The 15487-nt window shown below is 49.2% G+C and overlaps 2 protein-coding genes across 3 annotated transcripts in view; one reads left to right on the top strand and one right to left on the bottom strand.

Moving 5' to 3' along the window:
- The first annotated feature begins 1929 nt into the window (after nucleotides 1-1929).
- Nucleotides 1930-7312, top strand: ackr4b (atypical chemokine receptor 4b). The gene is made up of 2 exons (XM_079754345.1): nucleotides 1930-2057; nucleotides 5228-7312. Exon 2 carries the CDS (start codon nucleotides 5237-5239, stop codon nucleotides 6371-6373), a length of 1137 nt encoding a protein of 378 aa, XP_079610471.1. The 5' UTR covers nucleotides 1930-2057; nucleotides 5228-5236; the 3' UTR covers nucleotides 6374-7312.
- A 1931-nt stretch (nucleotides 7313-9243) lies between these two features.
- The window catches only part of acad11 (acyl-CoA dehydrogenase family, member 11), a 10750-nt gene continuing 4506 nt past the window's right edge, over nucleotides 9244-15487 (bottom strand). Inside the window, exons 11-20 of one of the 2 annotated variants that reach the window (XM_079754741.1) lie at nucleotides 15391-15487; nucleotides 14738-14845; nucleotides 14399-14497; nucleotides 13332-13395; nucleotides 13079-13164; nucleotides 12831-12902; nucleotides 11454-11608; nucleotides 10990-11106; nucleotides 10291-10400; nucleotides 9244-9659 (exon numbers count right to left, since the gene is read on the bottom strand). The exon at nucleotides 15391-15487 is cut by the window's right edge and continues 42 nt beyond it. In XM_079754741.1, coding sequence (XP_079610867.1) covers nucleotides 9545-9659; nucleotides 10291-10400; nucleotides 10990-11106; nucleotides 11454-11608; nucleotides 12831-12902; nucleotides 13079-13164; nucleotides 13332-13395; nucleotides 14399-14497; nucleotides 14738-14845; nucleotides 15391-15487 — 1023 coding nt within the window. In that variant the 3' untranslated portion in view covers nucleotides 9244-9544. Of the gene's footprint in view, nucleotides 9660-10290; nucleotides 10401-10671; nucleotides 10697-10989; nucleotides 11609-12830; nucleotides 12903-13078; nucleotides 13165-13331; nucleotides 13396-14398; nucleotides 14498-14737; nucleotides 14846-15390 lie in introns of those variants that run through there. The other variant, XR_013812583.1, reaches the window with a different exon arrangement.

Genomic DNA, 15487 nt, shown 5'->3' with positions numbered 1-15487 from the left:
TGTATTATTATTTTTTAAGTTATGTTGATTCAAGTTCTGGATCGTAAAACATGCAGCCTATGCTTTGACACCTTTTCTGTGTTTTTATACCGTTATCTAAAAATTAAAAAAAATAAATAAAAAAAAATAAAAAACCCTATACAAAAAAAAAAAAAAAAATGGGGGAGACAAAGACAGCCTCTACGTGGCCTCCCCTACAAGTAGCTTACAGGTCCAAAAGCTTTAAGTGAAACTAATGTCTTTGTTTGTGAGTGTTTTTTTCATTTAATTCGCATTGTATCATCATAATATTCAATAATTTTGATTTTCTAAATGCAGAGTTGTATTTCTCATGTGCAAAAACACATATTTCAATGTATAAACCATCAGAATAGGACTATTCAATCAAAATATAGTTCAAACGCTTTTTCAAACCACTTCGAATGGCGGCCATCTTGAAAAATGGTGGCCACTTTGTTTGTTCAAGTGGGCAACGTACTTTTATGAGATAGTAGGTCCAAAAGCACTTGTGTACCAAATTTGGCGCTTGTACCACAAAGTGAACGATTTTTCATTAATGTGCTCCACTACAATGAGAGCAAAGATTTAGGACTCTATCTTCACGGAATGAACCAGCCTCTCTCAATCAAGTGGAATGCAAACTACCCACTATCTAATAATATTTCAAAACCCGAAAATAAAATACAAGAAAACATTTAAATTAACACATTCTAAACCTGGTATTGGGAATAGGCTACATACCTGTACAAGTTCAATGAGATTAAAGATTCAGGACTCTATCTTCACGGAATGAACCAGCATAACATAAGAAAAAGGACAACTGAAACATTTGGGCTATACTACACGAAGATAGAATGGCGAGCGCAAACCACGAGTTTAGCTATGTTAACAATCTAAAGCTCACAAAACATAAATGTTCTCGACAAAACATGACTAAATTTAAGTGCACTCATCCTGAAATACATACACAAGTTACCATGTGCACTAAAACTAAAGTTAGAACAGGTATATTTCAAGTTCAGATTGCACTGCTGTGGACACGTATCTCTCGCCATCAAGTGGAATGTAAACTTAGAAAGGATGGCGAAAATCCGGCATGTAGCCAGTGCTTCAGTACATGCTGTATTAACGAGCGTCCACTAGGGGGCAGTGTCTGATTAGAGTAACATGTTGAGTAAAGGACAATATCCCATCATAGCAGTGGTGGCAGATGCTGAGGAGTGTCTGGACAACAGATTCTCATCAGAAAAACTGCCCGGAGGGAGGGAGAGAGAGAGAGAGAGAGAGAGAGAGAGAGAGAGAGCGAGCCCAGGCCAGGGCCAGAGAGAGAGTACATTGTGGAGTTACATTCAATGTTCATGAACAGTTTGTACTATGTAGTACCATGTTATGACATATTTGTAAGGTGTTAAGCCTGATATGTAGATAGCATGTATTACAGCACTTGTACTGAAGCATGGTGGTTCTACATGTGTATTTATGTTCTTATCTTTCTATTACTCTGTGTTTTTATGTGTCTCATTGTATGTGTTGGCTACATGTTGTAAACCGAATTGTCGCTTGGGGACATTAAAGGCTTTTCAATTCAATTCAATTCATGAGTCTCGAGACAGCGTGATGTGACGTTAGCAGAGGCTGCTACCACCTGCTGCACAGATCTGCATGGACATTCAGTCCATTCAGTACACAACTAAAGAAGTACACAACTACAGAACCACACGACTCAACCCACACATCTCAAGAACCTCACAAGTGAAATACCACTGAAACAGAAAAATACACTCACAATATATATTCACAGAACTTCAGAACTACAAACCCCACAATCACAGCTTCTGTGCCGCCCCCAATTGTACTTTTACAACAGCCAAACAGTCTCTCTGTCTCTCCTCCTCCCTCTCTTACACAAACACAGGCACACACCCATCCTGAGCGCATATGTATGTCGTGGAGAGGCGTTCCAGGGAATACATGACTCACGTCAGAGTAACTTAACCAGAACGGCGCTCAGCAGACTCAGATCACATCCCCCATCACAGCGCTGCACCTCACCACAGGTATGCATGCGTACCTTTATCTGGGATCTCTTGTTTTGGTCCGAGGGACCTCGGCTGTGGGATCTCTACTGAAGGTTCTCTTATATGGGTTCCCTAGTGTAGGTTCTATGATGTAGGTCCTATACTGTGTGTTTTCTGCGGTGTGTTCTATGATGTAGGTTCTATACTGTGTGTTCTCTGCTTTAGGTTCTAACATGTAGGTTCTATACTGTGTGTTCTCTGCTGTAGGTTATATGATGTGTGTTCTCTGCTGTAGGTTCTCTGCTGTAGGTTCTATAGTGTGTGTTTTCTGCTGTAGGTTCTATGTGCTTTAGCGGTCTAGATGTGTTGTGGTCTAGTGAGTTCTCATGCAGCGAGGGAACAGTCATCCAGTGTGCAACGTTATTACACTTATTACACAAAGACATGTACAAAGTTAGAAAGTTCTGCATCCCTTTCATTCAACCATGAAGGTACAACCCAGAAACCGCATGAATCATGAGCGTGCAGAGAATTCATCAAATAAGCAAACAGCTTCAAGTGCTACAGTACTATTCAAAGTTCAGTTTACTCACAGGGATATAAGTGTTTATTCTGGAGGAAAAGGCCAGCTAAACTCTTTCAGCACGCGACCCAAAAGAGAAATCTGGTGTCTTCCATGGACCCCAATTTATAATAATGCATCATGAACTGCCAAAACATCTTATTTTATAAAATACTGTTAAAAATCTGAACAAACCATGAATTCATTATGTTCATGAACTGTATTGTGTCATCCTAAAGTACATCACAGCTAAAATCGACTTTGCTGATTGTAACATTATGTTTCTTACCACATGATGATAACAGATTTGCACTTTGAACTTGAAATATGAAAACATAGAAGGTAACAGAAGGCAACACACTCAGCCAGCTACACACTCGTCACAAAGAAACAACAGTCTCACGAAACAAACAAATGCCACACAAACAAACACCTGCTGATTCACTTTTCCACTGTCAAAACACAACCTTTTCAAAGTCTCTTCTTTGCCCAAGAAAAAGTTTTTTGTCCCAATAATGAGAATAGCTTTGTTCGGATGTCTGTACAATTTATAGCTCTTAAGCTCTCATTACGGAGAACCTCCCCTCATAAAACACATGTTTATAAAGTTTTCCTTTTCCTGTTCCTTGATATGTATATCCCAATCCCAATAAAAATGGGTCCGTGACCTGTTTGGGCTCCCCACCCACAGTTGGAGAAACACTGCTGGCTGATATATGGATATATGTTGAGTTTTGAATATATATCCAAAACAATTGCAATACAGACTTTGTAATTAAGTAAGGAATAAACCACATTATAGAAAATAATGTAGTTGTACATTGTTTCCAATAACGGGACATCCTATAGTGGTTTATTCCCCTTATACCACAGAAACCAACAATGATTACAAATAATTAAGTAACTCATCTATAAAGTTATAGGCTTTAACCTTAAATCTGCTAAAATTAAAATCTTCTTCCGCGGTGCTTTGAGCATATTGTTTTCGGGTTGGAAAGGAGACATTTGGGTGATTCTTGTATTTGACGGTTTTATTGTTGGATTTGTAGAGAATGAGAAACTGTTGGAAAGGCAGAGGTGTCCCATGTGGAAAAATATTCAAACTCTTTGAACACTAGGACGACCAATCAGGATCAAGTATTCAAGTTTTAACTGAACAGTCAAAGTCCTGGTCTAAACTGTTTTATGACAATAATGAAATGATAAGGTAATAATAATCCCATTTTTATTCAATGACGTTACCAAAGTGAGTCATCATGATCACACCTGACAGCCAGATTTTTCTGGATTGTAAGGTTACAACCACTTCACACATGATTTGTCCGTCACAGATTATTAACCAGCAGCTACTACACATGGGGTCATCCCTATGTTCCCCGGGTCCTATGTTCCCTGGTCACATACATATCAGGGAACATAGGACCCTTTTTGGGAAAAGCGTGGAACATAAGACCCTTTTAAAAAAAAAGGGTCCTATGTTCCCCAGTCTCATACAAAGAGGGGAACATAGGACCCAGGGAACATAGGACCCCCTCTAGTTAGCATCCAGTTGCTGGTCAGCAGGCAGCAGTTGGAATACAGCAACTAGCACACACTAGCTAGTTAGCATACAGCAGTGAGTATACAGCAGCTAGCATTCATCATCCAGCACACAGCAGCTAGCAACAGTAGCTAGTTAGCCTACAGCCGCTAGCTAGCATATGTCTGACAGTCTGGTGTTCCCAGAGAGGTTGTAGTCAGTCGTGTGCCTCTCAGGCGTGCTGATGGAGTAACCATGCAAGGAAAGGAATTCTTCAAACTGCAGCCAACAAACCGTGCATGTTGGAATATGGCGTCAACACATCTCCCTACAAACTGCATCAGCTGAAACTGCACTATACCCTTGTCACAAACACCTCCTCAAGGTCTTCCAGGAGCTCCTCTAGAGGAGGAAGCAAACAGCAGTTAGCAAACAGCAACCAGCAAACAGTAGCTAGTAAGCATACAGCAGATAGGATTCACCAGCCAGAACACAGCAGCTACCTACAGTAGCTGGTTAGCCTCCAGCCACTAGCTAGCATATGTCTGACAATGAAACTACTAACCAGCTGAAACTGCACTATCCCCCTGTCACAAACACCTCCCCAGGGGCTCCCAGGAGCCCCTCTAGAGGAGGTCGTGACCTCTCCCCTCTAGAGGGGGTCGTGACCTCTACTCACCTCCTCAAGGAGCCCCTCTAGAGGGGGTCGTGACCTCTACTCACCTCCTCAAGGAGCTCCTCTAGAGGGGGTCCTGACCTCTACTCACCTCCTCAAGGAGCTCCGCTAGAGGGGGTCGGGACCTCTACTCACCTCCTCAAGGAGCTCCTCTAGAGGGGGTCGGGACCTCTACTCACCTCCTCAAGGGGCTCCTCTAGAGGGGGTCCTGACCTCTACTCACCTGCTCAAGGAGCTCCTCTAGAGGGGGTCGTGACCTCTACTCACCTGCTCAAGGAGCTCCTCTAGAGGGGGTCGTGACCTCTACTCACCTCCTCAAGGAGCTCCTCTAGAGGGGGTCCGGACCTCTACTCACCTCCTCAAGGAGCTCCTCTAGAGGGGGTCCGGACCTCTACTCACCTCCTCAAGAGGGGGTCCTGACCTCTACTCACCTGCTCATCGTTCCCTCACAGACCACCAGGATGGGGGAGGACTACTACCAGGACTTCCCCAAGGACCACAACGGCAGCTTCAACGACAGCTACGACTACTACGACTACGAGCAGCACTCGGTGTGCGACAAGGCGTCGGTGCGCTCCTTCGCCGCCGTCTTCCTGCCGCTGGTGTACGGCCTGACGCTGGTGCTGGGCCTGGCGGGGAACTCCCTGGTGGTTCTGGTCTACAGCGGGCGCGGCGGGGGCCACCTGCGCACCCTGACCGACGTCTGCCTCCTCAACCTGGCCGCCGCCGACCTCCTGCTGCTCGTCACGCTGCCCCTCTGGGCCGCCGCCGCTGCCACCCAGGGCTGGCACCTGGGCGTGGCGCTGTGCAAGCTCACCTCCTATCTGTACAGCACCACCTTCAGCTGCAGCATGTTCCTGCTGGCCTGCATAAGCGCCGACCGCTACCTGGCCGTGGCCCAGCCCGTGGCCGGCCGGCGGTGCGTGGGGGGATGCCGGGGCCGCGTGCTGGTCAGCGCGGGGTTGTGGGTGTCGGCGTGCGTCCTGGGTCTCCCCGACCTGCTGTTCTCCCACGTCAGGCCGGCGTCCCACGGCGGGCTGGCCTGCGTCACGGTCCTGCCCCGCGGCATGGCCCGGCCCGCCAAGGTGGGCCTGGAGCTGCTGGAGGTGGGGCTGCGCTTCCTGCTGCCGCTCTGCATCATGGGGGTCTGCTACGGCCTGGTGTGGCGCGCGCTGAGCCGCGCGGCCGGGGTCAGACGGGACAGGAAGTGGCGTGCACTGTGCGTCCTGTTGGCCGTGGTGCTGGTCTTCCTGCTGACCCAGCTGCCCTACCACGTGGTGAAGCTGACCCGCACGCTGGACTCCACCTACGCCCTCATCACGGACTGCGAGGTCAGCAAGTCGCTGGACCGCGCCATGCAGGTGACCGAGAGCCTGGCCCTCAGCCACGCCTGCATCAACCCCCTCCTCTACGCCTTCGTGGGCTCCACCTTCAGGGGCCGCGTGCTGAGGGCGGCCAAGGATCTGAGCGAGAGGCTGGGGCGTCGCAGGGCCCACCGCCGGCAGGAGCCAGCGGTGGAGATGTCACTGCGAGGGCCAGATCAGACACACTCTCACTCAGGGTCGGATCTGGAGGACACAAGCACCTTCACCATCTAACCACCTGCTCTGTCTATCTGTACTCAATACATGCAATACATCTTCACTGTCTTAGAAAGTACTAGATCTACTGTACTTCAGGTATGAATCAGGTACATCCGTATGAATTAGCATTACAGAAACACCTGGTTCAGTATACACTGCTTAAACTTCTTGATGCTATTACCTGCACCGTCTTATAGCCTGCTAGATAGGTCTGTAAATCTCACCATCTAGCTAGCTACTCAAGCGGTACAGTACATGCCTATGAACAACCCCGGTCAACTTTGGTGGTAGGTTTTGTTATGTGTTGTAAGCGGACATGTTGGGAAGGTCATTCCGAGGCCCGGGGACTGGGCATGCCGGGAAGGTCATCCCTCGGCGAGGAGAGCGGACATGTTGGGAAGGTCATTGCACGGCCAGGAGACCAGACATGTTTGGAAGGTTATCCCTCGGTCAGGAGACCGGAAATGTTCGGAAAGTCAACCCAGGGCCAGGGAGACCAGACCATGTTGGAAAGATCATAGCACAGCAAGACACTGTTCCTCTCTTCCTACTCAGCCCTATCACATCCTGCCTCCTCCCTTGGTGATTAACACTGAATGGAAGCATTCAGCCATCCCACATCACTGCCAGGTGGTGGTCTGCGGAAACACCAGCTTCCTCTCTACAGGGTCAGGTTTTGTTTTGACTGGACTCTTCCCAGATTCTCATGAAATAACAGAATGCTGATTGGGTATCTGGTGCCAATGATAACAGGAAGGAAAGTTGTAGAGACATGTTTCCATCGCAGTCAGGGCCCACGTATACAGCTTCTTTCTTCTTCTTCAGCAAACTCATCGTTCCTGTTGTCCCCTGGTGATCCGAGACATGTCAGTGTTGAACTCTCAATCTATTTTACTCATTCTAATTCTGTTAATTCTTCTGAGACGTCCACATTTTAGATACCGCTTGCATGTGTATTAATATTAAAAATAATAATATATCGAATGGTTCTGTTCCTTGTTGCTACCATGTCATACGTCTGTCCATTCAGCCCCTCTCAGCCTCCAAACGTGCCTTGAAGCAGGACCCCTCTTCTGGGCTCCTTCTCAACGCTCCAAGCTCTGGGTCTGAGGACGTCCTCTCAAGGGGTTAGTGGTCCCACAATGTGGTCTGCAGTCCTCTAGAGACTAGACGACTTCACAGACCACATTGTAGGACCGCTAAACTGAAACCCTCTCTAGAGTCTAGTCTAGACTCTAGAGAGGGTTTAAGGTTAGGGGTCCTCTAATGTGGTCTGAAGTCCTCTAGTCTAGAGGGTTTAAGGTTAGGGGTCCTGTAATGTGGTCTGAAGTCCTCTAGTCTAGAGGGTTTAAGGTTAGGGGTCCTCTAATGTGGTCTGAAGTCCTCTAGTCTAGAGGGTTTAAGGTTAGGGGTCCTGTAATGTGGTCTGAAGTCCTCTAGTCTAGAGGGTTTAAGGTTAGGGGTCCTGTAATGTGGTCTGAAGTCCTCTAGTCTAGAGGGTTTAAGGTTAGGGGTCCTGTAATGTGGTGTGAAGTCCTCTAGTCTAGAGGGTTTAAGGTTAGGGGTCCTGTAATGTGGTCTGAAGTCCTCTAGTCTAGAGGGTTTAAGGTTAGGGGTCCTATAATGTGGTCTGAAGTCCACTAGTCTAGAGGGTTTAAGGTTAGGGGTCCTGTAATGTGGTGTGAAGTCCTCTAGTCTAGAGGGTTTAAGGTTAGGGGTCCTATAATGTTGTCTGTGAAGTCCTCTAGACTAGGGTTTAAAGTTAGGGGTCCTCTTATTTGGACGCTGAAGTCCTTTGAGGCTGGAGCAGGGCTTACATTTTCAACAAATAAACTTAACTGGAATGTAAGAGTAGATGTCTCCGGTGTTGTTGGCGTCTCCAGAATTGTTGACCTCAGTCTGGGAAAACCGCATTCCTTCCACGAGGAAGCCATTGGTTTTGTCACAGACGGGAAAAACCACCGGGAAGGCCATTATGTGCATTCCACCCCACAACCCTCCCCTTCTTCTGGGAACGCCGGGTGAAAAGACTGTCTAATACTGGGAAGAGGACCTAGGGGGACACACTCATCCATCAATTAAATCTTCCAGGCTGGAGGGCCCCAGCTAAACAGCTGGAGAACGCTGCGATGGTTCTGGAGTTGGTGGTGGTCAAAATGTTTAGAAACAAGCAAAAACTATCATACACATTATCACATGGAAATGAATGAAATCTTTTCCAAGAAAGGGGAAGCAACAAAGAGTTTCAAAGTGCCTGATGAATACTGCATAAAGAATGTCATTAACAGTTATTGATGTATGGATGAGGTGGCAGATGAGTTCCAACATGTACTAACTTTTCTACTTTCTCGTGAACTCTGGAGACAATAATTCGTAAAAGTATTTTCAGTTAAGGCGTTTCCCTTCCAAGGAACTCAACGACAACAAAAACACAGTTTTGCTTTGTGTCTAATCTTTCTTTTGTGTGTTTCCACCAGAGGGCAGTAGGCAGTCTCCACCCCTTCCTCTCTTTAGTCCTCGCTGTCTTTAAGGTGTGTTCGTCTGATCACCTGTCCATTGCTAGTCTGAGCTGTTCCGATTCCCCTTTTGGCAACAGTAGAAAAGAGGTAACGAGATCTTTAAGCCGTAAGCCAGGCTCACACACCGTAGAGCAACACTAACTGGTTAGACCAGCGACTCAAGATATCACACCGCGCCAGGACACTGAAGGGAGCCGCCAGATTATTTGTTATCTGTAGTCTGTCTTTTCTTTTTGTAGTTACATTAGAAATATTCCTAATGCACAAGTCTGCTGGTTCACCCACACAGGCTTTAATCTCATTCCAACACAACTGTTACACATCATTTTTTAACAATGCATCAATGAATCCTTTCATATTTAATCATTCCCCTTTTGTTTATTAGTTATTTTAAATTAAAATAAAATTAAATATTAGGATTTATATATTAATATATGTACATGTAGGGGTATGTGAATATGTAAATGTTCATATTTTGTGATACATTTTTGCAGATTTTTATTATTAATTATTCTTCTCTTGATTTTCCAATTTAAAAAAGCTAATCGTTACACTGATCTGCAAAACAATTCTTTTTCTGAAAACCAATGAACCCAATTAAAGAAAAAAGCGAAACCAGAACTGTTACACGCGCGGTGCAGCTGTCAGAGCGGGCCCCTGGTCTTCTTCAGAGCCGGGCCCTGCTCTTCCTCAGCTGGTCCCGGAGCTCCAGGTGAGCGATGGAGGACAGGTGGACCTCGTCCGGCCCGTCGGCGATGCGCAGCGTCCTGGCGTACATATACCTGCCGACGTCACACACGTTACACCGTATACCATCGCTGACTACAGCGAGTTCAGGTCAACACTGCAGCGTTTCTCATTGGCTGAATGAGACCCAAGAGGCTCAAGACTCACTTGTTCAGAGTTCAACTGGACTCTGCATAGCCTCCCCCGTTACTCCCACACCCCTCGTACGCACTTCTTCTATGTCGTACGTCCTGGCACTGAATCTACGCACTTATTGTATGTCGTACGGCATGTAAAAATGGTCCTTAGCATTGTGTAGCCTCTTATCCTGGCTATCTTTGTTGTATACGGGGAATGGGTTAACCTAGCGATTGTTAGTGCTTGGTACCTGGTTTTATGAACATCCTTAATGTCCTGACAGCGGTATATTGTTGTTTCTCTTTCTTCTGACAAATGTACTTGTATGTCGCTTTGGATAAAAGCGTCTGCTAGATGCCCTGAATGTAATTGTAAATGTTAAATAGTTAGTACTGCCCCAGTCACAGGCAACAGCCACTCCTTCTCCTCCAAAAACCTGTCTGAAGGGCCGGTAACACACGACACATGGAGGAAGCAGCCCTGTTGTATTAGAGGGAGTGTGGCGGCCCCCCTGTCAGATACCGCTACAACCCCTGGAGGAGGACTCACATCTGGGCGAGGGGGAAGTCAGAGGACACCCCAGCGGCTCCGTGCACCTGGATGGCGCAGTCCACCACCTGACACACCATCCGGGCAGCCGCTACCTTGATCAGGGAGATCTGAGGGAGAGAGGGAGACGGGGAGAGAGGGAGGCGGGGAGAGAGGGAGACGGGGAGAGAGGGAGGCGGGGAGAAAGGGAGGCGGGGAGAGAGGGAGGCGGGGAGAGAGGGAGGCGGGGAGAGAGGGAGACGGGGAGAAAGGGGGACGGGGAGAGAGGGAGGTGGGGAGAGAGGGAGACGGGGAGAGAGGGAGACTGGTAGAGAGGGAGACAGGTAGACAGGTAGAGAGGGAGCCGATTAGAGAGGGAGACGGGTAGAGAGGGAGACAGGTAGTGAACACAGCTTAACATGGAGATCTGGCGGGGAGAGAGGCAGACGGGTAGAGAGGGAGACAGGTGTCGAATACAGCTTAACATTGAGATCTGACAGGTAGACAGGTAGTAAACACGGCTTCTTTCGGAGATGTGACAGGTAGAAGGGTAGGGGACACAGCTTAATGAGGAGATTTGACAGGTAGATCGGGAGACGGGTAGAGAGGTAGACGGGTAGTGAACACAGCTTAACATGGAGATGTGACCGGTAGACGGGTAGTGAACGCTCCGGGGTACGGAGGTTCACTGCTGACCCAAGGGGACCTCCCCCTGCCCACCTGCTGGCGTGCGGCGCGGTTCCCGACGGTGTCGACGGCGTGGGCGGCGCTAAGCGTCAGCAGGCGGCTCTGATCGATCAACAGACGCATCTCCGCCACCTGGTGGGCCACCGCCTCCTACAACATCACATCACATCCCCTCCTATAACATCACATCACCACCGCCTCCTATAACATCACATCACCACCTACCAGGACATATCACACATCGCTACCTCATTGTGTTGCCGTGACAACCTACATGTCGGTAGAGCTCATAGTGTTGCCGTGGTAACTCACGTGTCGGTAGAGCTCCCGGTGTTGCCGCGGTAACCTACGTGTCGGTAGAGCTCCGCGTGTTGCCGTGGTAACCTACGTGTCGGTAGAGCTCCCGGTGTTGCCGCGGTAACCTACGTGTCGGTAGAGCTCCGCGTGTTGCCGTGGTAACCTACGTGTTGGTACATAGTGTCGCCGTGGTTACTCACGTGCTGGTAGAGCTTCTTCCCGAAGGCGTGGCGTGCGGCGGCACGGTGACAGAGCAGCTCCAGGGCACGCTCGGCCAATCCCACCGCCCGCATGCAGTGATGCAGCCGCCCCGGGCCCAGACGGCCCTGGGCGATCTGAAAGCCCCGCCCCTCCCCTGGAGACACACACACACACTCATATAAACACACAAGTCATACTGTGGCAACCGGGCCCATTTAGCACAAGTTTAACCTTGCTTAAGCCAAGTATTACGGTATAGTTACATAGTATCAGTATAGTAGTTACTATTGAAAAGAACAAAAAAGCCTTTGAGGAATCTCCGGTCGTCCCCCACGAGGGCCGGTCTGACCACACGCCAACCACAAGCCCTGATTGGTCCTTGAAGCCGGCTAGTGAAGCCATGCTGCTGCTCAGGTGCTTGGTTGGACAGGTTTGGCGCTGTCACCAATCAGCCGTGCTGATTGGTGACAGCGCCAAACCTGCTCACTGGCGCCCTCTGGGGGAACTGGGCGGTACACCCCGTATACCACCTCTCCCCTGGACCTCCAGGGGTGGGACGCTGTGCCGAAGCCGAGTTGCCACAATACATATACACAGAGACACAGATATAAACACACACACACAAACACACACAAAGCAGATATATACAACACACACACACAAAGCAGACATATACAACACACACATACACGCACACAGACACGCACACGCATATACACACACACACACACACACACACACACACTAGGGTGACCAGATGTCCCGCTTTGTGCGGGACAGTCCCGCATTTCCATGACTTTGAACGCGTCCCGCAAATTGAGACGTTGTCCCGCATTGTTATTGACAGTCAGACTCGATTTTTTTTTTTTTTTGGAAATGCGTGATTTATCATCTAGCATTTATCAAATAGCTGCGTGCGGGGACAGCAGGGCTGTCATCAGGGGGAGGGGCAGGTTGTTTAATCATGTCAATGAAACTTGGTCTCGGACGCAGGTTAAGGGCACGCCCACCACCAAGAAGCAATGCAAGGGCGATCCTAGTCAATCGCCTAGGGCGGCAAATGCGTTGAAGGCGCCCTCTGGTGGCGGCCTTAATTAATTATGAAATATAACTAAATAAGCTAAATAAAACACGTTTATCAAATATGTTTCTAAATAGAACGGACAAGGGGGGAACGGGGGATTATCTGTTGTTGCGGACTGAAACCCCCACTGAAGGTCCCAGGTCGCCTCCTCTCTCCCCCCCACTTTGTCCCGCATTGTCCCGCACAAACGTAGTCTTTGTCCCACTTCTGGTGAATTGGGATCTGGTCACCCTAACACACACACACACACACACACACACACACACACACAGTGAGTGATGCGGGGGGGTACCTAGGATGATATTGCTCAGAGGGACTCTCGCGTTGTCAAACTGTATCTCAAAATGGCCACCATGGATGGCGTCTACAGAAACACAGACATGACATTAAATGAAGCTCATATACACAGGATCATACCGTTGCATATGATACATCGTACAACTTGTTTCATTGAATGTTGTGCCGCAGGTCTTCATGTGATTAAGACATTTTTAGGCTTTGTTGTGAAGGGAAGGGACTTTTATTTTGAAAGGCGCCCACCATCCTGTCCGAACACGGTGAGCGGTCGAACTCGCTTCACCCCCGGGGCGTCCATCGGAACCAGAACCATGCTGTGCTGCTGGTGCCTGGACACACACACACACACACACACACACACACACACACACTTTAAAAAGCTGATATGTGTGGGTGGGTGAAAGGGGTGAGTGGGTGACTGAGTAAAGGGTGAGGGTTTGAGTAGGTGAGGGGTGAGAGGGTGACTGAGTGAGTGACTGAGTGAGGTTGTCCTGACCTGTGGTCGGTGGAGCTGCTTCTGCACATCACGATAGCGACGCTACACCTGGGATTACCGGCACCTGGAAACCAGAACACACATATCAACACCCTAGCAACCACACACCAACACCCTAGCAACCACACACCAACACCCTAGCAACCGCACATCAACGCCCTAGCAACCACACACCAACACCCTAGCAACCACACACCAAAACCCTAGCAACCGCACATCAACGCCCTAGCAACCACACACCAACACCCTAGCAACCGCACATAAACACCCTAGCAACCACACACCAACACCCTAGCAACCGCACATCAACGCCCTAGCAACCACACACCAACACCCTAGCAACCGCACATCAACACCCTAGCAACCACACACCAAAACCCTAGCAACCGCACATCAACGCCCTAGCAACCACACACCAACACCCTAGCAACCGCACATAAACACCCTAGCAACCACACACCAACACCCTAGCAACCGCACATCAACGCCCTAGCAACCACACACCAACACCCTAGCAACCGCACATCAACACCCTAGCAACCACACACCAACGCCCTAGCAACCGCAAATCAACGCCCTAGCAACAGCACATCAACGCCCTAGCAACCACACACCAACACCCTAGCAACCGCACATCAACACCCTAGCAACCACACATCAACGCCCTAGCAACTGCACATCAACGCCCTAGCAACCACACACCAACACCCTAGCAACCGCACATCAACGCCCTAGCAACCGCACATCAACGCCCTAGCAACCGCACATCAACACCCTAGCAACCGCACACCAACACCCTAGCAACCAACCACACACCAACACCCTAGCAACCACACACCAACACCCTAGCAACCGCACATCAACGCCCTAGCAACCACACACCAACACCCTAGCAACCGCACATCAACGCCCTAGCAACCGCACATCAACACCCTAGCAACCGCACACCAACACCTTAGCAACCACACACCAACACCCTAGCAACCACACACCAACACCCTCCTGGACTCAGCAGATCCAGGAGGGGGAGGAGGGGGAGGAGGAGGAGGAGGAGGAGGAGGACTCACCGCTGCTCCACCACTTGGTGCCGTTCACCAGGTACGTCTCCCCGTCCCGCTGCAGAGAACACTCCATGTTGGTGGCATCGCTGGACGCCACGGCGGGCTCTGGAAGACCAGCATGCCATCAGAGACCAGAGACCAGCACAACGTCACCCCCCAGAGACCAGTACAGAGTCAGCCCAAAGAGACCAGTACAGAGCCAGTCCCCCAGACCAGACCAGTACCAGACCCACCAAACAGCACACAGTCAGAGACAGAGACAGAGAGAGAGAGACTACCTGTCATACAGTAGATAGAGAGAGAGAGAGAGAGAGAGAGAGAGAGAGAGAGAGAGAGAGAGACTACCTGTCATACAGAAGCAGGAGCGTATCTCTCCTCTCAGCAGGGGCTCCAGCCACTTCTTCTTCTGCTCCTCGCTGCCGAACATGTGGAGCACCTCCATGTTTCCTGTGTCTGCAACACACCGTGATGTCACTTCCTGCCAGGTCTTCACTTACATCACAGGCCACTGAAGCAGCCAATCAGAGACATGCAAGCAGTACAGTAGCATGTGTTACCTATAGAGGACTCTTTATACATGCCGTAAATGGTAAATGGACTGCATTTATAGCACGCTTTTCTAACCAGTGGTCACTCAAAGTGCTTCACAATACTGCCAAACATTCAGCTATTCATGCTCACATCACACACCGACGGCGGAGTCAACCATGCAAGGCAACAGCCAGCTCGTCGGGAGAAGTTTGAGCAGTGTGAGGTGCTCAGGGAAACCTCGACACTCTAGGAGGATCCGTGGATCAAACTAGCAACCTTCCGGTCACCATGCAGTTTTATACATGCAGTAGCATGTGTTACCGATAGAGGGAGTCCCCTAATGCAAGTGATCTGCCGGGGTTTGGCTCTCAGGAGCGAATACACAGTGCTTTGGTTCCTTGCCATGTGCTAGTCTATAGCGGTATTAGCACTAGTTAGTACTAGTTAGTAGTTAGTGGTAGTGTTACCAGGAGCCTGACAGTTGAAGACCTCGGGGGCATAGAAACAGCGGCCGGTCTGCTCCGCGATGTGGGCGTAGTCCAGCTGAGAGAGACCGCTGACCGC

This window comes from Pollachius pollachius (genome assembly GCF_949987615.1).
Source record: "Pollachius pollachius genome assembly, chromosome: 17".
Taxonomy (NCBI): domain Eukaryota; kingdom Metazoa; phylum Chordata; class Actinopteri; order Gadiformes; family Gadidae; genus Pollachius; species Pollachius pollachius.
The sequence above is the reverse complement of the archived record's forward strand: the minus strand, read 5'-3'. Positions and strand labels throughout refer to the sequence as shown.